This window comes from Thermomyces dupontii, assembly GCF_041956625.1.
Source record: "Thermomyces dupontii strain NRRL 2155 unplaced genomic scaffold VTN31scaffold_1, whole genome shotgun sequence".
Lineage (NCBI taxonomy): Eukaryota > Fungi > Ascomycota > Eurotiomycetes > Eurotiales > Trichocomaceae > Thermomyces > Thermomyces dupontii.
In genome coordinates, this window is record NW_027192307.1 from 4,045,254 (window position 1) to 4,066,490 (window position 21,237).

Consider the following 21,237-nt stretch of genomic DNA (forward strand, 5'->3'; position numbering starts at 1 on the left):
GCCCTTTTTTTGACTAGGTATTTTACAGAAATCTCTGTTAGTTTTGCAGGAAACTGAATCTAATTATCATGCTCACCCCCCCTTTCCACCAGCAACATCTTCAATTCCCCCCACGCCCTAAGCACCTTCTCCTTCCCCCCATTCTCCTCCCACTCTCTCACACTCCTTTCCCCCAACTCTCCCCTCAACGTCGCCAACCGCCCATCTCCTATACTCCCATCCTTAAACGCCAACTGCGGCCTCGTCGGCACCACCCGCAACCCAACATGTTCCAAACTGCCCGCCAACGCCGCCGATGCATTCGGCCCCCCATCCATGGCGTAAGTCACCACCATCGCAGGCTTCCCCGTCCATTCATGATACAGATAATCCACGGCGTTCTTGATCGCGCCGCAGACACTGGCGTTGTACTCCGGTGTGACGATGATGTATGCGTCGAGGGAGGCGATGGCGGCGCTCCAGCGCTTGGAGGGTTCGTGCTGGAATTGAGTGCCTGGGGGGTTGGTCAGTTTAGGGATGGCGGCTTCGTTGAAAACGGGGAGGTGGAAGTCGGCGAGGTCGATGCGTTCAAGGTGAATGTTGTCGTTGATGCCCTCTAGGACGTTGTAGACCCAGTCGACGATTTTGGGGCAGACGCGTGGTGTGCGGGTACTGCCGATGATGAGGCCGACTTTGAAGGAGGGCAATTTCTTTTATTTTTGTTCCCTCTCGCAAGAGGCAGAACTGTAGAAGTACTAGTACTTAACCACGAATTCCGAAGCCCTAGAGAGAGAGGTGGTTGATGCTTTATACAAAAAATTTACATACGGAGTACATCGCAGATTATCTCAGGTACCTTGCATTTTCTTTGACTTTCCCAATTAGTCCGCCTTCGGGTTCAAACGCATTGTGTATGCTAAGCTCTGTTTGTGAATCAGAAGCATGTTGGTAACGGAGATGATGCCTGGAACAACTAGGCCCATGGGCAGTGGGTGGGTTATCGGAGGTTGATCTGATCAGATAAGATCTACATTCCAGATCCTTTCTGTATTACTTACCTCTACTCCGTATCTATCTGGATCTGATTTCTCGCTCCGGTCCAGACACGATGAATTCTTCATGCTTTCGTGCTCGTAATCTTACGTATTAGTATATACAGTACAGGAGAAAGATTCGATCGTGACCAGTCGCTTCGGGTTAGCTCGCCATGAGCTCGCAGCACTGCTGCGCAACCCCATCCGCGATATTTTGCAGAACAGCCCTGGTGTGCTCATTGTCACCCTCTAACCCATTCTGTTCTCCCCATTGATTGTACTTGCTCAATGTCGCAATCGTTACATACGCCAGCTCCGCGTAATGGCTCTCCCGGACCCGGCCCGCCGCAAGCTCGACGAACCTCGACGCCAGCTCGTGCGCCTCCTGTCGGAGCATCGACAGCCTCCCCAGCGGGTTGCCCACGTCCGGCGTCGACACGCCCCGGAGTAATTCATAGCAGAGGTAGAGGGCCGCGGGGAAGGCATCGTTCTGAAACGTGGTGCTTTGGTCCCGCACCAGGTTCCGGAGGTAGTTGTCTTCGTCGGAATTTACGAGGAAGTGGCGCAGGATTTGCGAAGACATGGACAGACACACCTGCCGAGAAAAGAAGAATCGGGTGTCATCCTGGACAGCGAACGTCCAGTGCAGGGCAACAAATGCCCGGCGGAGCCGGATCTCCGCATAGTTCCAAACGAAATCATTGACGGTTGTCCCCTGCGGACGACACAGCGACCCGCCGACAGTTTTGATCAGTTCCTTGTGCAAGTCCTGGACCACCTCGTAGGACACATCCCCGTCGCATCGATTGAGCGTATCCGCGATGCGTGACCGAATCGAAAGCGACCGCGCTAGGAGTTCCCGACCGGGAAGATCGGACAAGTCCGGCAAGACGTCCTCCCGTAGGGATCCGTCAGGACATGACGGAGGCAGTCCCGCTTCAAGCGATGCCTGCACATCAAGCTCAAGTACCGTAAACCACATATTCCGTCGCAGCTGCTGCTCTTCAGCCGACCGGGCCGTAGTGACGCGGTTCCGATGCAAACCCATGGCCATTGCATTCCGCACCAGCATGGCCGAGGAGACAGCGTCTGTAGGGAAGCCGAAGCCGTAAAGTACCCGTGCCACATAAAGCAGTATATCTACGCGCAACGTCTGAAAATTGTACTTCTCGACCGGTATGGCCGAGTTCCTCCACCCTCGGGCGGTCTCGAACCAACGGTACGCCACCGGCTGCGTCAGTCGGTGAGGGCTTTCCTTAGGCACGAATGCGTTCCCGATGCAAAACACCAAGGCCAGGAGTGCAAAGGCGTCACAGCCGAGAGGATGGTCCAGCCACATGCGTTCATGAAGCTGTCGGAGCTCGTCAAAGTCAAGTATTTGGAACATTGTCCCAAACGTTTCCATGAATTTCGACGTCAGAAGCCATGTTTGTTCGCGCGTCGTAAAGTCGTGTTTCGTACATTCGTGGGACACTATGCTCAGGCGGAGCAAAGTCTCATTGAACTGATACATCTTCCTCGTTCGTTGCCGAGACACATATTTCCAAAACGACTCCCGCATCCCGGTTTCCGTCATGACAGACATGTTGCTGAGAGCGGACACCACGCAAGGTAGCTGAAACAAATCATTAGCAATCCCTGGCTTTGCGGCCAAAAAAGATTGGACAGCATACTTGGGTAAAGGCCGCGGCCCAGTGACTGTAACCATGAAACTCGGACATCCATCCATCTCCGAGAAACTCGAGGGCCGGATCATTGTTGTCAGCAGGCTGGATGACATTGCCATCCGCAGGCCGAGCAACCTGATCAACCGACACAATACTGCTGCCTATCGATGGATCCGTCGGAATGGCAGAACTGTTGTTGGAGATCTGCGCACACACCTGGCGGCGCGAACTCTCGGACTCCGCACGTTGACTGCTGTCCGGTGATGTCCATGCCGTTGACGGGCCGGACGTTGTTGACGAGGGATCCCGGGCGCCGCCCGCTGACTCCAGGGTCGTCGCGACGCTGCGATGTGAATGCGGTCTGGGCAGTTCAATCAGGTCGCTGTAGAAACAGCTGCGGCCCTTGGACAGCTTGTAGCATTGATCGCAGGGCAGTTCGCGGTTGCACTTGACCTTGCGACGGCGGCACAGAACGCAAGACAGTTTGGGCCGGCGCCGCCGCTTGCCCGCTGGGAGTTGAGCGCCAGGCGGCAGCGATGTCGACATGAAGGACTCTGCGGTTCGGATACGGGCAATCTCACATTGTGGTGATGATGGCGATCATGGCTCGGATTCTTTTTTCGAGACGGATATTTTAGCTCATTAATAATCACTTTTCTCCGAATCGGCGAGCTCTCCGGGGAGAGCCGCGGCAACTGTTGGCGTTTCACAAAATACCTACTACTATTTTTAGTTTAAGCTACTTTAACCCTGAACTTAATAGCTGCCTTTTTAGGCCTAGTACATTCTGCTTAGTCATCATCATCTCTTGGTCACGTGAGAAATGGGCCACTTCTATGACGTCAGAGCAGGAGGGGAATTACCCTGGACTATCCGTCTTGTTGATTAAAATGAAGGTGTTATATGCTCCCTAGGGAGGATGAGAAAACATACAGAGTACTGTTCTCGGACAGAGATACATGAGAAAGAAGTTGTGTGAGGAGCACAGGTTTGGATTCACATGCATGAATTGTGGGAGGCGCGGACACGCCATAGCTGCCAGCAACTGAAAAGGGTAATCAGCGTGAACAGCCTAAAATTCTTGGCGCGGGGAAAATCAAACAAGTCAAACTCAAAACGAGTCAAAAATCGACGGCTAACTGGCTTTGTGGTTTCGCGCCAATTTCGTGCATGAATGGTGACAACAATGCAAAGCCCAGGGATAATCATATTCATGGCAAATCAGTAGTAGCCCCCATTTGCTGACCATCCGTCACAATCAATAATGCGATAGGCCATCGACTTGTCCCTTGCGCTGTTCAACTTTCCAGATTTCAGGTCTTGGTTATGTCAGCCATGGCCAGGCTCGGCACACCTATCAGGGCTTCTAACTTGTAATCAGTGGACCAACGAAAAGAACCCCAGACGCTTTTTTACAGTATGTATAGTGAGAGCCCCCAGTGTTAAGGCTGGAAAAGTGGAAAAATTGGCTCGAGCTCCTATGATCGTAAAAAGGCTTCATGCAAAAGGACGATCGTCTGATGCCCCATCACACCACTCCTCTCACCCGCTGTGGAGCTCTCCGCTGTTCACGGGATCAGCCAGTCCTGTACTGGACTCGTACAGTGGCTTGGAGCTGTCAGGCTTGGGGGACACCCTCTCTCGCAACGGACATGGACTGGGGACTGTCGTTGTCTCCAGATTGATAGGTAGCGCCTCCAAAGTTACGCAAAACTGAATTTTAGGGACCGATATTCAAGCTCAGAAATATTTAGTGAATTCATCTGCACGATTTCCATCCCCCTCTCTTCCCAATATCCAGTATATTTACCACCACTACTCCAACCAGCATCCTCGATGAGATCCTCGATGAGGTTGAGGCTATCGTGAGATTCGACAACAAACGGGGCTACCCCAGCAGGAACACACAAGTCATGTCATGCCGAGCTCATGGTGGACGACCAGTGTGCGTTCGTTCCTCCCAAACATACTTCTCATAACCATGGACATTCTGTTCAAGCGCGACGGCATCAACGACGACGAAGAAACCAGGAATACCTCCCAAACCTTGACGGTCTTGCTGGGAGTGGTTTTGGGTGTGGCCTCCGTGATTGTGTCGTGTTTCTTGTACGTCCTATTGAATCACGAAAAAAAGGCATCTGCTATCATGGTATCGCTGAAAGCGGCCAGGCACGATCGCTAACGGAATGAATTTTCACATAGATTGACCGTATACCTGAACCGCCGTCGGACCTCCGATTCGGTCCCGGATAAGTCCACCTCGAAGCAACGACTAAAGAAACTGGAAACGGTGTGTCCGACGCGGAGGTTGGACCAATGGTGGCCCACCGTGAAGGATACCCTTAATCTGCCAGATGCTGTAGATAGTCATTTTGTCTGGTGCGCATTCCCAACCGGGCCGGGCTGTCTAGACATTTGTCTAATACCCGTCACAGTGTCGTGTGCTTGGAGCCGGTTCTTCCAGCTCACGAAATCCGTGAACTCAAGTGCATGCATGTCTTCCATCGCGAGTGCCTCGAGAAATGGTTTCTGCGGAACCATTTCACCTGCCCTCTGTGTCATCGCGTCTATTACAACGCGGAGTCCAGTCCTCCGGTTCATGATTTGGTATGGATGGTTTGAGATATGAGAACATTGGGCTTCGTTGCGAAGCGGCGTTCTGTTTGCTTAAGGCGGAGGTTTGTGCTGTTTGGCGGATTTCTTCGTTGCAAATATACCCCCTGTCGTTCTGTATGACTTCAAAATGCAAAGGCATCCGAAACGAGGTCCCAGTTCAGACTGTTCCAGTCGAGATAGCCTTCCATTCCCGACGCCAGATTCTGCACGAAGCTAAAGTCTTCCGTAACCGTTGGCGGCGGCGGATCGAGGATTCGGTCCAGGATCCGGGTCATGGCGTCTTCGGCTTCCTTGCACGTGGCATAGTTGCCCTGATCCGGTTTGGCAACCCACGAGAGACTCGAGGTAAACACACTCAGGTTGCGGATAATCTCGGCGCGAGGCAGAAGGACCGCAGGAGGTCCCACCTGCTGAGATTGCCGAAGGATCTCGAACGCCAGGACACATGCGCTGGGCAAGCCATAATACAAGATCTACACACTCACCCCAAGACCTTGGTCAGTCCATTCAGGGAAGTTCGGGTTGGATTTACATGACGTACCAACCACGAAAAATGTCGACCGTGTGCTGTATTGAGTCCATGGGGACCGTCACGATTGGAAATGGTCGCCAACACCGAAGACAACAACTGCCTGGCTGTATCAAACAGCGCTTGATGGCCAACGGCGGTGTTCTTGACCACCGCCCGGTGCAGTAAAAATGTCGAGTGCAAGTAGTCCATGTAGAGGAGGTACTGCATTTTCACGTTCAAGTCGCGAAAGGGCTGCTCCCGTAATTCTGGCGCCTGTCGGTCGAATCGAAAATAATCGGGACATGCGTCCCATGCTGCTTGAGCCTTGGCTAGAATTTGGCTGCACTTGTCAGAGTGCCATTTCGGTATAGCGATATCATGAATCGGGACATACCGGGCTTTCTCTTGGAGGTCTCCCTGGTATCCATCTCCCAAGGCAATCTCGAGCACCTCTTCTCGAAAAACAGACAGAATGTAGCGTATTCGGATCGGGCTGACGCGGTGTCTCCGGCCATGTCTGTCCCATCCATTCTCATCAAGCTCTGCGAGACCTCTTTCCAGGACATCCCCTTCGGAGAAGAGAATATCATCGCTCACATCCAGGGGCGCGTCCAAAGAACAATAGCGATGATTGATAAGAGGAGGTCGGCCAACAAAGGTGGCAACACACTTGTCAGCGTAGAACGCAAGGGCAAAGCAACCCCGTCTTATTTGCTTGACGAAGAAGGGGCAGTTATTGTCAGCCGGTCCGTCAATTCTATGAAGGCCTGCGGCGTAGACTGTGGCCGACAGATCCCCCAATCGTCTCCAAGCCAGATAACCTATGATCCAGTCAAAACCCATCGAACCACTGAGTGATACCAGTTACTTCTCACTCACTTGCATCTCCGAACAGCTGAGTTCGAACCAAGACGTCCGTGTACTGGGCAGCTGCCAAGAGCTCATTGGTCGATGCCGCATCATCGCAAAAAGTGACGCAGGTGTTCGTCGCATTGTAAGCCATGCTGAGCAGTTTTTGCTTCGCCTCCGCCGTATGCCCCAGGGGTGCCAGGATAGGATGAGACACATCCACATCCAATAAACTCGATGTGGCAGATGCATAGAGAAGGGCCATGGTTTCCCACCGGGTGTTTTCGCCGGAGAACGTTGACGCATAGTCAGAGTGCGCCATACTCTTGGATCGGGGCAACGGCCGGGACGAGTTGCGGAAAATCTGCAACGCGAACTCGCGCAAACGGGGCCCTGGCCGTGAAGGATTTACTGTTCTCAGGAAGTTCCTTATGCCATCCGCGATTTTGTCGACGATCGCAAGCGGCAAGGCGCTGCACCACTTCCGCGAGTAGTATTGTACCATCAAATCACAAAACTCAGGATGGTTATAACATAGCATCAACACCTGCACTCCAGCCTGTACACGGTCCGGGTCGATCGACTGTTGACTCCCGACCGCATTGAAAAAGTGTTCCCCGTCCGCTTCGGCAAGCATGTCTCTCTGATGCTCTGCAAGCACGGCGGAGTAGCTTGTTGAGCCGAGATAGCCAGCCAGTTTCGGCGAAGCCGACATCCCAGACTTTGGCGTAACCGCCTCGACGGACGGTAATCTTGTTGATCTGGTCGAGTTTGTGGAGATACTATTCAGTTGTCAGTCTCTTGGTCATTTCGGCTCACGGAAGTCATATCCATCCTTACCTCGAACTCCCCGTTTCCGAAGACTTGAACTGGGGATTGAGCTCTACAAAACGGGTCAAACGTTTTGTCATTGGGGCCGGGTGGTAGTAACATAGTTGCTGCATGCCTCGAGCATTGCAGCGTCCACAGATGGGCCTAGTGTGATCGCATCTAAGTTTGGACTTTCGGCATGGTTCGCACGCCTGTAGTTTGCCATTCCGACGGGTTCTGGGGGCTTCTGACTGGTACATGATGCCGATTCTGATCCAGGAATGCTCTTGTGAAGCTTTTGGATAGGTTACTCCGAACTTGATACAGTACTGAGTTCTCTGTATCCCAGGACAACAATTCAGACTAGACAGTTGAGCTCACTCTGCCCAGCTGCCTCAAAAATGATCACGGACGCGAGAATGCTTCATTTGCAGCTGTCATATAGACGCTGGCTATTGATAGTTGTCGACAATGTTTGGTCAAAGTTGCAGCTGAATGCAGTCGGCATTTGCCTTCGGAAATCGGATTTCTTCACCACATTGGGCGCGGCCCGGCCCACCTTGCCGCCTTGCTGCCTGAGGCCGGAAAGTCTTTAGTCATTCTTAGTCAAGCCTCAGGGACTCGAGGGCTCCAAATCCCAATTATGAGGCCCGCCATGCGGCTCTTGGCGCGCGACCGAGGACCAGCCAAGAACCCCCCGGTGACCCCCATCCCCCAGATCTCAGGGACCAACGGGCTGTAACTTGTATGGACTCGGTTTCCCGTGGTCGGCTGCGAGAGACACCACACCGTTCGGGTCAACCGATATTGCCTCATTCTCCAGAATACGGCGCAGCAACCATGGTCGGCGTACCTCGGAGCAAAGCATGTTCTACTTGTCTCCGTCGACGAGTCAAGGTTAATTGATCAACTGACACGAGATCCTTGTGCAACTTGAGTTGAGGGCTGATGCGATTCTTTCTGGAGCAAACAGTGCGATGAATTAAGGCCGGACTGTTCCCAGTGTATCAAGTATGGCGTCAAATGTCCCGGTTACGCCAGATCCATGCGATTCCTGGACGAGGGCCCTGCTCTCCGGCAACGCTTCCAATCCACCCAGAAGGCGCGTTCTGCGAAGGCCCTGCCGTCGAACAGCATTGACGAGCGCGTGCTGCCATCTCTGGTTGCGAAGGTGATGAGTGGACAACAGCCGGTCGTGTTTGGGAGCTTTGTCTGGTCATATTTCCCGCGGTTCTTTGGCTTGAATCGGAATCGGCTCAAGGTTACATGGGCGTCATATATCTCGGAACGATTAGGGCAGAGCCCGGTGTTTGACACAGCGGTATATTGCATCACATGCGCTTTTCTAGGTCAATATCACGAGGATGCACGGTTGGAGAGATATGGCAGAGAACTGTATGCCAAGGCCCTGTCATCCTTGCGAGAATGCTTCGCGGATGAAAAGGCGCACCGGTCGCGCGACAGCGTTGGCACGACTGTTTTGCTCAGCCTATTCGAGGCACTTGCCATAACCAGTGAGGACTCTTGGGTGCATCATGCTTCTGGTACATCGTCCATGATGGCTCTACGCGGCGCAAACGCACATCATTCGGGTTTTGATCGTTGTCTTTACATGTCTTTCCGCAGCTTCATCATCGCGCAGGCGCTTATCCAGGGGAAGACATGCATATTTGAGCAGCCGGAGTGGCAAGCCTTGATTGACCGGATCCGTCGTGAGGACGTCGCGGAGCTGCAACATGACGAGCCGCTCTCTGTGTTCGTCGACATCTCAGATCGTATGTTCATGGAGGTTGCCAAGTTCCCCGGAATCGTGAGCGAGGCAAGGCAGATCCTCTCGCCACAGAGTAAGCACGACCCAAACCAAACTGAGCTTCTGGCGGCCCGCATCTGGTCCTGCCGCGAGAACATCCGCTCCATAGCCGACGAGATGCGTGTCGCGCTCTCGGTCCATGGCTATCTCTCCCGAATGGGCGACGCCGACTTTGTCGGGCCCATCTCGTCGTCTTTCCCGGACTCGTTCGCCACGTGCATCCTGCGTGGAACGGAAACCACCATCTCCATCCTAGACATGCTTTTGGCATTGGTTGCCTCGACCCCTACTTCTTCACCCGTCACTGAAACTAGTCCTACCAGTGAAATCAGCAACAGCAGCAGCAGAGCACTCACAATGTCACCTTCCTCACCAACATACACTGCCGTCCTGCCCCGAGTCAAATCCATGACCGCTCCACCCCCATCCCCTCGCTCATTCAAAATCGTCTCTGGTCTCGCGTCTCATGACAACGCAGTAGCTAGGACGCAAGGCGGTCAACGACCGAGACTCACGGAGTGGTTGGACCTGGTCGCATCGAGTATGGGAATGCAAGGTATGAAGATTGTCTTTGACGAGCAATGATGATACCCAAAGTGGGGTTTTTTTTTCCAGCGTAATCGACATCTTGGTGTCTCTTCTCTCAGGGCGTCTGTATGATATCATGGTCTTTGTCTTTTGTTTGCTTGTCTCATGGGAGGATTGGTATGGTTGAACAGGACGATATCTTTGCAAACGTTGTGTCGATCAACAAGTTACCCTAATACGGGAATCAAACTGAACGTGAGTTCGAACCGCTCACTGTATCCATGCAGGATATACCTAACAATGGGAAGAATACTGTAGCAAATCTATGTACAGTGAATAAACATCAACGGCAACAAAAACACAAAACACAATGCACACCACTGCGACACCCAAAACAACCCACAGGATCATGCCCGCATGTAAACACACAAGGCGCTTGGAAGCTCCCATAACCCAACATCAGGAACTCACACCCAGAAGAGACCAACATCTCATAGGATCAGTGGGGAAAAAAGCAAAAGCAAAAACATTTCAACAAGCCGAAATCACAGATGCCCCTTTTTGTGGTGATGCACGCTCATTCTGTCACCAACGCCGAAAACGCAAATAGCTTGCATACCGACATCTTATTTCAATGCTCTTGTCGGAGACGTCCCAATGCTGCCAATCCGACCGCTGTTCTTGCGGATGCCCCGAGTCTCGGTTTTGCTGTCCGCGATCCGACGGGAAGCGGAGCGCACTTTGGACACGGAGAGTGTTCCGCTGCCGCTCTTCGAGCTTACAGGCGTCTTCTGCGCAGCCACCGCTGCCTCCACCCAGTTCTCCCGGTCCTCATCTGCGTAGATATCTGCACTGGTTGTGGAGTAGCTCGGCGAACGCTGCGACGGTGTTCTATCAACGCTGGGAGATTTCGCGGCCCGCTTGGCAGCGAGAATGCGCATTTGCATCTCCTCTTCACTTTCGCTGGTGTCCGGCGCCGAGCGATGGAGTCGTCGAGCCGGTGTCCGATCTGACGCCTTATCGCCGCAAGTCACGGTACTGCCAGAGACATTGCGAGCATACGGATGGTGGCGCGAATCCTTGCGGTGAGATTTCCGTGGCTGGCCAGGGGTAGGGGCCGGAAGGTTGTCGTCGGCGTAACCTCCGCCGACTTCGTTGTGATCAATCTCGCCGAGTGCCGCCCGTTTCGCGCTCCGCCCGTTCGGAGGCGTCGCCAATTGCTCGCTCGATCGTTGCGCATGACTGGATCGACCGGGCGTGACTGGCGCAGCGGCCAAGGCGAGCTTCTCCTTGTACGTGTCCTCAAACCTCCACTCTCGGAAAGTGCCTTGGTTGAGATGTAGCCAGTGCTGTTGCGGTCCAACAACCATCCCAGGTCGCATGAATCGCATGAAAGCGATTATCTCATTTGCAGTGAAGCCATATCGATAAATCAAATAAGCTCCAATGAGGCATCCTGTCCGTCCCAGGCCGGCCTTGCAGTGGACGGCAATGCCCTTGCGCTTGACCGTGATCATCTCGTGGGCCATATCAATGAACCGTCGCACCAATGAAAGAGGAGGGCATGTCCCGTCCTCGAAGATCATATCTACGTGTTTCATACCCAAGGCTGTGAAATACGACGGGGAGTAGAGCTCGGAGTTGAGGCGCACGACAAGGCCGATATTATGGCTCGAAAAATACGCCAAAACGTTCTTAAACGGTACTGGAAGTTGTGAGGCCATAACTTCGGAAGCTGTGGAGGGGAGGGCGGCATATGCAGGCGAGTCGGTCGGGATTGGAGCCACAGGCTGGTGCTGAGGCGATGCGAAAGCAATGAAATCGGGCGTAATCCAGTTGAAGTCGCCCATGTCGACCCGTTCGTATTTTTCATACCTAGACAATGTGAGTCTTCCAACCAGAAACCCATCGACGATCGTCACGTACTCTTCTAGGTTGAAATCCCTCAGATCGCAGATGTTCTCCTCCTTCGCCTTCCAGACGCCATAAACTACGTCCTGTATGCTCAACACATAGTCCGCCTGGCTGTATCCTGCATCGCGAAAAGGCATGTAGGGAGGATCAGCCTGAGCAATAGGAGCTAGAGCCAGGTGTGGTGGCCACGACTGGATCAGAACCATGTAGCAGGCCACCAAGCACGCGGCATTAGCTCTGCTGCGGGCATCCGGCTTGCTCCAAAATACCACTGGACGATTCTGATTCTCGGGGTCGCCGAGGATCTCGTGAAACTCGATCGCAAACTGGTACAGGTGGCCGATATGCAGCGGACCGAAATCCGCGTGGAATGCGTTGTATACCAGGGTATCGTTGACTGTAAAGTATACGGGAACCTTCTGCTTAGATAGCCTGACGGGACTTTGGACCTTTCCCGCGCGCTTGGTAGGTGATCGTAGCTGAGGATGTTGGGATGCAAAAGGGAGAGGTGTCCGAGGATCCGGTGGTGAGTCATACGAAGCGAGGTACAGTCGATCTAAAAATCGCATCAACCTTGACCGGACTCAAAACCATCTCGGGGCAGATATCTACCTTGGATATACTCAATCACCTGTCCATTTGCAGGCGACGAAGGTGACGGCATCTTGGTGATTCGCGAGCCGTCACAGAATCAGATACTCGACGCGTCCTCGATAGCCGTTCGCGAATGGCCAACAATAAATCCAGAAAAGTATATTTCGAAATTCGCGAGAGTAGTTCGACGGTAAGGTGTCTTCAAGCTCCCAGACTCACACAACTGCGAATCTCACTTGCGCGGGACCGAGAAGGTAATGATAGATGAGGAGAGAACGAATAAAGAGGATAAAAGTCCTCACAGCAAAAGGACCCAATTCACAAGGAGAGGCAGTGTTTTATGGAGCAGGAAGAAATACTGACAAGTTCGAAGTTTTGAGACTCGGGAGGCAGAGTTGAGATGTTGAAGTGCGGCATGTCAGTGTTATGACTCGCCCGTTTGGGTTAGTGCAAATGCGTTGACAGAGCAACGGATTTCTGCCTAAGGCTGGAAGAACTATCAGCCAATCATCGGAATGATCAGATTCTCAGTGCCAAGCAATTACTTGTCGAACTTATCTCAAGAGTTCAAGAGCGCCGTTTTTGATGGGACAGAGATCCAGTCGGTTGGGGGTTTGTAATTGGAATCTCTATTTTTCGATCCGACGAGTCAATTTCGCCTTAGATAGAGGTCGCGCTTGGGCGCCATCTTTCTCAGGTCGATCAGATTCTTCTCTCGGACACCGAGTCTTACTCGTTAAAAAGTACTCATCTTGACAACCCCGCCGAGGTCTGGCCATGGAGTCAAATACAGCGGATGATCCCAAATTCCCATATTCTCTGTTCGTGCGAAAAGACGAGTTGCCGACTGCACTGCGTCTGCTGACATTATACTAGGACGATATCCGTGCCATTTCCAAATAACCGCCTTGCAAGTGCTGCTATGAGGGCACTTCAGGTCGACGCGGAACTTTCTCAACTGGTCACTCGCAGCTTCAGGTTGACAACAGGATCTTCGAATTCAGCAACAATGGAGAACGAGGAAGACAAGACGGTGTTGGAAACTACCTATCGAGCCACAACGAACCGAATGTTGCGAGTATCTGTCAACGGATTCATGGACAGCTTAGGCGTTGTTCTGGGAGTCATGCATGAGCTGGATGTCGATGTTCTACAGGAAGAATCAAGAAAATGAATCGATTCCCATTCCACGGTGTGCGGGGTATGATCGAGCAACTGCTGGCGATATGTATGTGGAAGCCGCTGCACATGGATCGACCTACCTCGTAGGTAGGGGGTTCATTGGTCGCTACCAATATGGAATGCGTCGGCAACAGTTGAGACATGCGTGATGTGAAGAACTGAACCCTGTTGATGCATTTGTGTCCGGTTCCCCTTGGTCATTTACCTGTCATCACACGTAACTTGCTCTTCGTCGTATTAGCGGACGAAACGGCTTCGAATAATGCTTACGAGTACTCTGTATGGCGCTCAGAATATCAGAGAACCAGGGGAAAATGGGTACCGAAGGATCCAGAGCCTAAAATGCCACAATGCAACATGATCCGAGGTACTATCTACTACTACGTGCATCACATTCCTTTCACCTGGCCCATTATTGTCGATCACCTATCATTTGACTGAATGGCCAATCAAGCACTTGTATGCCTTGCAGTTGACAAATTCACTCCGTATGAAGCTCAAGGATGAATGACCTACTGCTATGTAGGCTATACCTTATGTACCGAGGTGCCGGATCATATGTAATACTCTAGTAGGCTGTGCAGGGTGCCGATGGGATAACTGTCCAATGGCGATTTGCGCCGATCAGCCGAGACGCATGGGCTTGCGGTAAGTACTTACCTAACCTAGCTTATTTATTTATCAGATCATCCGTTCCCCATCTGATGCTATCCAATGTCAACATTGCCCTCTCCTCATCACTTTCGCGTACAAATTCAGCGCAATCTCGTCATTCCCAAAAAGTTCTATCGATCTACATCAGTAGCCTCGTTTCACGGTGTCGCGATGGCATCAGCTACCAAGTTCTACGATTTCAAGCCCCTCGACAGTCAGTCACCCCAAATGATGTTGCGCTAGAAACTGCCCATGCTGACAGTCAATCTCGCAACCCACAGAGAAGGGTGAGCCCTACCCGCTGGAGAACCTCAAAGGCAAAGTCGTGCTCGTCGTCAACACCGCCTCCAAATGCGGCTTCACCCCGCAGTTCAAGGGCCTGCAGGAACTCTACGAGAAGGTTCAGTCCAAGTATCCCGACAGCTTTACGATTCTCGGCTTTCCCTGCAACCAGTTCGGTAATCAGGACCCGGGAACCAATGACGAGATTCAGAATTTCTGCCAGGTCAACTACGGCGTGACTTTCCCTGTCCTCGGCAAGATCGATGTCAACGGTCCGAACGCAGACCCGCTGTTTGAATGGATCAAGTCCCAGAAGCCCGGCTTTCTGGGTGTAAAGCGTGTTTTGTGGAATTTCGAGAAGGCATTGATTTCAGCCGAGGGCGACGTGGTTGGTCGCTGGAGAAGCATCACCTCACCGGCTAGTTTGTACGATACCATTGTGAAGGAGATCGAGAAAGCGAAGAAGCAAGGTGGCGCTGCTCCAACAACGGATCAAACCCCTACGGCCACTGCGTCGGCGCCTGCTGCTGAATCCGCCGAGGCGAAATCGTCCTGATTGAGCTATTACCCCACCACAAAAGTCTCCATGATTCCCATAATGACTTGTACTTTATGGCACTGTGTTCCTCTTTGGATCTCGATGTCCTCAGAATGCCCCGTATGCCCTGTTGGTTTTCTCGTTTGCATTGATACCAGTGTGCACCTCTACGAATCAGGTGTTGATGATCATGTCTTGGTCAGTCACGAGTTCATGGCACTCTTTCTCGGGTCACTATGGAGTACCGCTCCGTACACATTGCCAGCATGTATTAATGGCGCTCCTCGCCGCTCAACAGCAAATGTCAATTCAACCGATAGTTTCTCATGCAGCAGCGCTCCCCTTGGGAATCAGGTTTCTGAGTGAAAGATCGTAGACCACGTCCTCGACCTTCTTGACCTGAAATCGAACATGCATTGTTAGCGCATATATCGATGTTGCAAGGGAGCGGATGCGTACGCTGTATTTGATTCCATCGCTCCGCTTGCGCAGAATATCGTTCTTCAGATTGAGCAGTTGGAACCCGGCAAAGAGGTCTTTGATGAAGCTATTGATCTGCAAAGGACGGTCATAGTCACCCAGCGTTACCGAGTTGACAGCGAGGCGGGCCTGATGTGATCATCAGTAAGAAATTGATGAAACCAGAGAGGGAATGTGGAAACGGACCAGCTCCTCGACAAGAGAAATGAGTGCCAGAAGGTACTCTTCGATAGTCAGATGAAAGGCATCCTGATCCTTCAAATTGACGGGAACTTTGCAGTCCCATGCCTTTAGCTACCAGGAGTTCAATATGACGAACAGTCGAGAAGCCGGAACTCACTGTCAAGGAACTTTCCAACCTCCTCGATCGTCAAGAACGACGAGTTCGTTCCTTTATATTCCTCGAGACCTCCCAGCCACGCGCACAGCTCGATGTAGTACACCTTGCATTGCCGATCGACTGTCAGTAGGTAACGCCAGAATCCCAGACTCGCCGTTCCTGAGCCAAGTATTACCCTCCCACTCACCAGGTTCTGCAACTCGCGAGACCACACCCCGTTGTATTTGTAGAACGGGTGCTTGGAAGCCACCTCCACCAAGCGCGAGAATTCCTCCTTCAATTCAATGATACGTTGCGTCGCGTCGTCGAGGACTGGCTTTACTGTCCCGCTCATTAGCCTTTGGTTCTTCTGATCCTGGTCGGCGGGGGCATACATTTGCTGGCTGGCGTTGAGTGTGCTCGAGACAGTATCGTCTGAACCACTCGGCCTTTTTTTTTTTTTTTCAACCAAGAAGATCCATATTAGTTGATGTCATTGTTGAGGCATCTTGCCATCTAGTCCAACCTTTCCGCGCCATGGTCTGGACAATGTCTTGTAATTCCTAACGCGGTGATTGTGTTAGCTACAGGCTGTCTGTCGTCCTGGCTGCTCGTCGAGACTCACATCACGGACTTCAGACTCTTCGTCTATCTTGCTTTGCAAGCTCTCGAAAATTGCGGGGTCGATCATCTTGTTGACTGGCAACACGTTGCTTCCAGAAAAAGTATTTGTTGTTCGGAGAGATACAGAGTCGAGTTCCGTGAAGATCCGTTGAACTGTGCTGTTTAACGTTTGCTTCGAACAATTTCAGCCACTTCAGGCAAACTCCAAGTCTTCGGTGACTTTGGTCGAAGTTACATAATTTACCTGTCCAAGTGGTAACTTGTCAACACTAATTGGAGAACGAGTACTCGTACGACGATAACGCAGTATTTGTTCTAGGTGATTCCTTGCAGATCCAATGCAGATCGTTCTCTAAGACATTTCTACGCACTGTCTGCAGTCTGCTGTCTTCGAGTGCAATCTTCATAACCTGGCTATTCCATACCATGCTCACTTCCTCTTCTCCAACCCATCGGATATACCGACGGCATTGATGAAAAGGTTGTTCGCGTCACTCGGTGGTAGTGTAAGACCGAGGACACTGTGCGATGAAGCATGCGCAAGCACAGAGGCTCCATCACGAGGTCCAAAAATGAGATTAATCACTTACGTGTTCCTTAGAACACTTTCAGAGATTAAACTGAAAAGAACAGATACTACACTTGATCTAAGCCAAAAGGCAAAGAGAGCTGGAGAAGAAAAGAAGAAAAATTCAAATCGGCGGGCGAAGGATAAATATTTATATTTGATGGATGTGGTCCGTGCGCAGCTGTCACGTGTTGTCCGAAAAAGTACTAGTGTACTGGTATTCTTGGCATATTACTTTCCAGTCCACTGATTCGCGGAATCGACGAAGCATTCATTCTGTTTGTCGCTCTGACTTGTCCCAGCTTAGCTCGATCAGCTTGTGCCTCCTCGCCACCGTTTTGATCAGGTCGAAGATCGCCACAATGCATACTGAGACAGTGTGAGGTTCAGAAGATCACTAGTAAATGCATACTCGATAGAATTTCGCAAAAGGCCTTGCCACTTTTTTTTTGCATGTCAGCCATGCAGCATGTTCACTCCCCTGAGCTTATTCAAGGGAGTGCCTTGTCCTCAAGGCGCGAATTGTACCCTATTTGCCTGTCTCTTCTCCCACTCACAGAAGGAGAGCGAAACCACATCGCAGCAAAGCGGCAATCATCATGTTGACGACGCTGACGATACGCTTGTTCGGGAGCAGCCTCCGGGGAAAAGACGAAAGATTGACGATGAGGACAAGGCTTACAATCATGGTGTATCAGCATCGGCTCAATCGCGCTCCGACCGGTCGAAAGCTGGCATTATCGAGCTTCAGTCGGCTTCGAGAAAAGTGTCGCCTCCTCCACCACGGTTTCAACCGAAGCCAAGTGAGAAGAAGATTGTTACGACCGCGACAGCTCTGGTGGAGAAGCCAGCTCCTCCAGCCAATGCTGCCAGGGTGCCCCAAAGGCGGGTGCCGAAAGAATCATTGAACCCACGTATGCTGCCCAAAGCGCCGGCCACTCACGCGGTGCGGTCGGCTATTCTGTCAAAGTTACACGCGGCCATGTCGGCCCTGAACACAAAATTGGCTCAGTTGAAAGACGAGAAATCGTCATCACTTGTTCTCTCTCCAGATGAACTGGTTGTTATGGCACTTGATGAGGAAGAAAAAATTGCAAGGGAAAATCCTAAGCTGTACACCAATGTCATCAAGCTGCGGATTGTCAAGCTGCATAAGATGTCCCCAGAGGACTGGGGCAAGGAAGTGCAGGCACATCTAGACTCCAGATATAACAAGCCGGAAACCAAGAGTGCCCCGGTAGTCAAAGAATTCACGTCGAACTTGACAACGGAGCAGGAGATTGCTCTGGTCAAACTACTTCGCACGGAGCTGCGAGGTAAAGAGCAGTTCGGTTACGTTACCAAAGTGCCCACGCCAGAGGAGGTCAAATCGGCCAAGAAGGCTTTGGAGGCTGCTCAGGGCTGGGAGAAGTGCGATCGATGTGCAGGACGCTTTCAAGTGTTTCCCGGTCGCCGTGCAGACGGAGCGCTGGCCTCTGGCGGTCCATGTACGTATCATCCAGGCAAAATTGTCCGTTCAGTCAGTAGACCGACGGATCGCTTTACTGGACCAAGCGATGCATACTTTCCATGTTGCAACCAACCCATTGGGACTTCTGCTGGCTGCACCAAGGCCAAGTATCACGTCTTCAAGACAACAGAACCGCGAATGCTAGCCACCGTGCTCCAATTCGAGGAAACGCCATCGAAGCCCGACAGCAAGCCCAAGAAACCCGTCAGTTTTGACTGCGAGATGGGCTACACCACGCTCGGTATGGAATTGATCCGCTTAACCGCGCTCAGCTGGCCTGAGGGTGAGACCCTGCTGGATGTCCTCGTCAGACCAATAGGAGAGGTCCTTGATCTGAACTCAAGATACTCCGGTATCTTTCCCGAACATTATGCGCGCGCCGTGCCGTATGGCACAACAACAACGACACCCAACAAGGATTACACTGCCTCAGCGAAGGGAGTTCCCTCCGTCATGCAGATTGTTGATTCACCGGCCGTTGCGAGATCCCTCCTGTTCCAGTTCCTGACCCCGGATACACCTCTTATCGGACACGCGATCGACAACGACCTCAACGCTTGCCGTATCATCCATCCTACGGTTATCGACACTGCGCTTCTGTTTCCTCACCACCGGGGCCTGCCCATCCGACACAGCCTCAAGTATTTGGCCAAGACGCATCTGGACCGGGATATCCAGACAGGTGGCGATAGCGGGCATGACTCCAGGGAAGATGCGCTAGCAACTGGTGATTTGGTGCGGTTCAAAGTGGCTGAGAAATGGATGGCGTTGAAGCATCAAGGGTGGACAATGGCGGACAATACGTTGGTGCCTCCGCCGGGACAGGCAGGTTCTTTGGCGGAGACTGGACAGAAGAGAAAGCATGATGGAGTAGGCGATGATAATGATGCTTGAATGAATCAATCATCTGGGCGGTTTATTGTTCGAGTACACATTTCACACTACATAGCATGATTGTTCATTTTCTGAAGTATTGAACCCTACGAAATTGTTGACAAACTCAACGGGACTTTTTTTTTTATCATCCACTTTTCATAACGTCACAAGTACATCGTACCACAGGTTTTGGTTTCTGGTCCAGCCCTCCAGGGCCAATCTATTCCCACTGCCCAGCCATTGGAATCAAAGTTGTGCAACCCCTCCGGCATAGTCACTGCAGTTTGTACACAATCCTTGATTTCCCCAAGCAGCAGAACAGAACACCGTCAACCTTTCCCGGTCCCGATTCCTGATCCAATTTACTCCTCCTCCTCCTCGGCCTCGTCGTTGACGACGTTGTAGAAGCGGAGCTCGTACACACCGCGGGAGGTGGCGACGACACGCAGCCAGTCACGGAGCTGCTGCTTCTTGAGGAACTTCTTGGTCCTATTCGGAACGAAGAAAGAAAAGAATTAGCCAAACATGTCTGTGGTTGGACGAGGAGGAGGAGGAATGAAGAAAACTTACAAGTACTTCAGGTACCGACCAGAGAAAGGAATATGCGTCACGACCTCGATCTTGCCGTCACCGGACTGAGAGATCTGGACGTTATCCCCGAGATTGCCAACACGACCCTCGACCTTGATGCGGTCATGCAGGAACTTCTCGAACGCAGAGACGTCGAAGATCTTGTCACTGGCGGGCCGGGAGGCGTCGATCACGAACTATGAGGAAAGAAAGACGTGTCAACCAGAGTCTCATCATCGAGAAAAAAAGCAAATGAAAGGAGTAGCTTACTTTCTTCGTGACCTTCTGGACCTTCTTGGAACGAGCCTATTGAATTTCGCACGAAAGATGGAGAATTAGCCTACTGTTCCTTCAAATCGAGCACCCGGTCATGTGTTGATTGACCGGATTGGAACAGCAAAGCATTTTCACGAAACGTACAACCGGAGGCATCGTGACTGACGATGTCTTTTCTTTCTCAATTGAATCGAATGAGGTTTTGAGGCGGTCGCAAAGAGGTGGAATCCTGCGCCTTTGGTGTGTTTTTTTGGACTTGAGCCGTCAGTTGAGGAAGCGAAAAAAACAAAGTGTTGGGCTTGTTGTGGAACCCGCAATGTTCTCTCAGTCTCAGTGTGCGGAGCCGAATTTGGTAGTTGATTAGGGCTAGGGCTTAGTTACCTAACTTTGTTTCTCCACTCCGAAAGTTCCTGCTTGCATTAGTTATGCAGGGACTATCATAGGAATCCGGCAACATTCTAAATCAATAACGCTCACCACAAGTAGTTTGCATTGTAACAACCAAGTATTGTACACTGCAGTACGAGCAGCGATCAACCAGGGGAGAATCGACGGGACAAGTTGGATTTCAAGTATTCAAGCACTCCGTATTCACGTGACTTTATAGTAGGGCTCAGAGGTCACATGATGATGCGAAAGTTCCAAATTCCAGCGATGATCGATCAGAAGTTCTCGCCGACCACGCCCAAGCAGGCCTCTAGATACTGCTCCTGCGGGCATCGGAAAACCCCAGAGCACTTCCTCCACTGCCGCCTCGTAAAGAGAAAGATCCAGCGAAAATGACCTAGGCACAATCTACGGGAACTCTTAGCCACCCCACGGGGGGCGAAAGAGTTCCATGAACTTATACAATTGTGTGCGTTCTACAGAGATGTCTGTCCCATGCAAGAGACCCGATCACCACCACAGGTTGTATTTGTAGAACGGGCCTATCCCCCTCCCCTTCACCCGACCAACACAAACCAAACACGATCGGCCTTAGTCCAAACTGTTAACACACGGGCCAGCTGGGGAAGGGGACAGGAACCCATCAAAACACACAGACC

The 21,237-nt window shown here is 51.8% G+C and overlaps 12 protein-coding genes across 12 annotated transcripts; 7 read left to right on the forward strand and 5 right to left on the reverse strand.

Annotated features, from left to right (window-relative positions):
• Positions 1–68: 68 nt before the first annotated feature.
• Positions 69–599, forward strand: VTN31DRAFT_1528 (uncharacterized protein; the record flags this gene model as incomplete). Its single annotated transcript, XM_069401595.1, has 1 exon — positions 69–599. One exon carries the CDS (start codon positions 69–71, stop codon positions 597–599), a length of 531 nt encoding a protein of 176 aa, XP_069264384.1.
• Positions 600–1,176: 577 nt separating this feature from the next.
• On the reverse strand, positions 1,177–3,226 carry VTN31DRAFT_1529 (uncharacterized protein; the record flags this gene model as incomplete). Its single annotated transcript, XM_069401596.1, has 2 exons — positions 1,177–2,628; positions 2,687–3,226. 2 exons carry the CDS (start codon positions 3,224–3,226, stop codon positions 1,177–1,179), a joined length of 1,992 nt encoding a protein of 663 aa, XP_069264385.1.
• Positions 3,227–4,598: 1,372 nt separating this feature from the next.
• On the forward strand, positions 4,599–5,302 carry VTN31DRAFT_1530 (uncharacterized protein; the record flags this gene model as incomplete). Its single annotated transcript, XM_069401598.1, has 3 exons — positions 4,599–4,786; positions 4,883–5,059; positions 5,116–5,302. The coding sequence occupies 3 exons, from the start codon at positions 4,599–4,601 to the stop codon at positions 5,300–5,302; spliced, it is 552 nt and encodes a 183-aa protein (XP_069264386.1).
• Positions 5,303–5,418: 116 nt separating this feature from the next.
• Positions 5,419–7,567, reverse strand: VTN31DRAFT_1531 (uncharacterized protein; the record flags this gene model as incomplete). Its single annotated transcript, XM_069401599.1, has 5 exons — positions 5,419–5,769; positions 5,838–6,147; positions 6,202–6,628; positions 6,687–7,438; positions 7,497–7,567. 5 exons carry the CDS (start codon positions 7,565–7,567, stop codon positions 5,419–5,421), a joined length of 1,911 nt encoding a protein of 636 aa, XP_069264387.1.
• Positions 7,568–8,213: 646 nt separating this feature from the next.
• VTN31DRAFT_1532 (uncharacterized protein) lies at positions 8,214–9,861 on the forward strand (the record flags this gene model as incomplete). Its single annotated transcript, XM_069401600.1, has 2 exons — positions 8,214–8,363; positions 8,440–9,861. 2 exons carry the CDS (start codon positions 8,214–8,216, stop codon positions 9,859–9,861), a joined length of 1,572 nt encoding a protein of 523 aa, XP_069264388.1.
• A 108-nt stretch (positions 9,862–9,969) lies between these two features.
• Positions 9,970–10,256, forward strand: VTN31DRAFT_1533 (uncharacterized protein; the record flags this gene model as incomplete). Its single annotated transcript, XM_069401601.1, has 2 exons — positions 9,970–10,059; positions 10,113–10,256. The coding sequence occupies 2 exons, from the start codon at positions 9,970–9,972 to the stop codon at positions 10,254–10,256; spliced, it is 234 nt and encodes a 77-aa protein (XP_069264389.1).
• A 174-nt stretch (positions 10,257–10,430) lies between these two features.
• VTN31DRAFT_1534 (uncharacterized protein) lies at positions 10,431–12,382 on the reverse strand (the record flags this gene model as incomplete). Its single annotated transcript, XM_069401602.1, has 3 exons — positions 10,431–11,679; positions 11,731–12,274; positions 12,331–12,382. 3 exons carry the CDS (start codon positions 12,380–12,382, stop codon positions 10,431–10,433), a joined length of 1,845 nt encoding a protein of 614 aa, XP_069264390.1.
• A 707-nt stretch (positions 12,383–13,089) lies between these two features.
• On the forward strand, positions 13,090–13,486 carry VTN31DRAFT_1535 (uncharacterized protein; the record flags this gene model as incomplete). The annotated part of the gene is made up of 2 exons (XM_069401603.1): positions 13,090–13,133; positions 13,189–13,486. The coding sequence occupies 2 exons, from the start codon at positions 13,090–13,092 to the stop codon at positions 13,484–13,486; spliced, it is 342 nt and encodes a 113-aa protein (XP_069264391.1).
• An 833-nt stretch (positions 13,487–14,319) lies between these two features.
• VTN31DRAFT_1536 (uncharacterized protein) lies at positions 14,320–14,986 on the forward strand (the record flags this gene model as incomplete). The annotated part of the gene is made up of 2 exons (XM_069401604.1): positions 14,320–14,362; positions 14,430–14,986. The coding sequence occupies 2 exons, from the start codon at positions 14,320–14,322 to the stop codon at positions 14,984–14,986; spliced, it is 600 nt and encodes a 199-aa protein (XP_069264392.1).
• Positions 14,987–15,292: 306 nt separating this feature from the next.
• Positions 15,293–16,458, reverse strand: VTN31DRAFT_1537 (uncharacterized protein; the record flags this gene model as incomplete). The annotated part of the gene is made up of 8 exons (XM_069401605.1): positions 15,293–15,367; positions 15,428–15,577; positions 15,635–15,720; positions 15,789–15,891; positions 15,976–16,109; positions 16,163–16,216; positions 16,294–16,330; positions 16,393–16,458. The coding sequence occupies 8 exons, from the start codon at positions 16,456–16,458 to the stop codon at positions 15,293–15,295; spliced, it is 705 nt and encodes a 234-aa protein (XP_069264393.1).
• A 970-nt stretch (positions 16,459–17,428) lies between these two features.
• Positions 17,429–19,363, forward strand: VTN31DRAFT_1538 (uncharacterized protein; the record flags this gene model as incomplete). The annotated part of the gene is made up of 1 exon (XM_069401606.1): positions 17,429–19,363. One exon carries the CDS (start codon positions 17,429–17,431, stop codon positions 19,361–19,363), a length of 1,935 nt encoding a protein of 644 aa, XP_069264394.1.
• A 344-nt stretch (positions 19,364–19,707) lies between these two features.
• Positions 19,708–20,347, reverse strand: VTN31DRAFT_1539 (60S ribosomal protein eL22; the record flags this gene model as incomplete). Its single annotated transcript, XM_069401607.1, has 4 exons — positions 19,708–19,834; positions 19,916–20,112; positions 20,186–20,221; positions 20,336–20,347. 4 exons carry the CDS (start codon positions 20,345–20,347, stop codon positions 19,708–19,710), a joined length of 372 nt encoding a protein of 123 aa, XP_069264395.1.
• Positions 20,348–21,237: the final 890 nt, after the last annotated feature.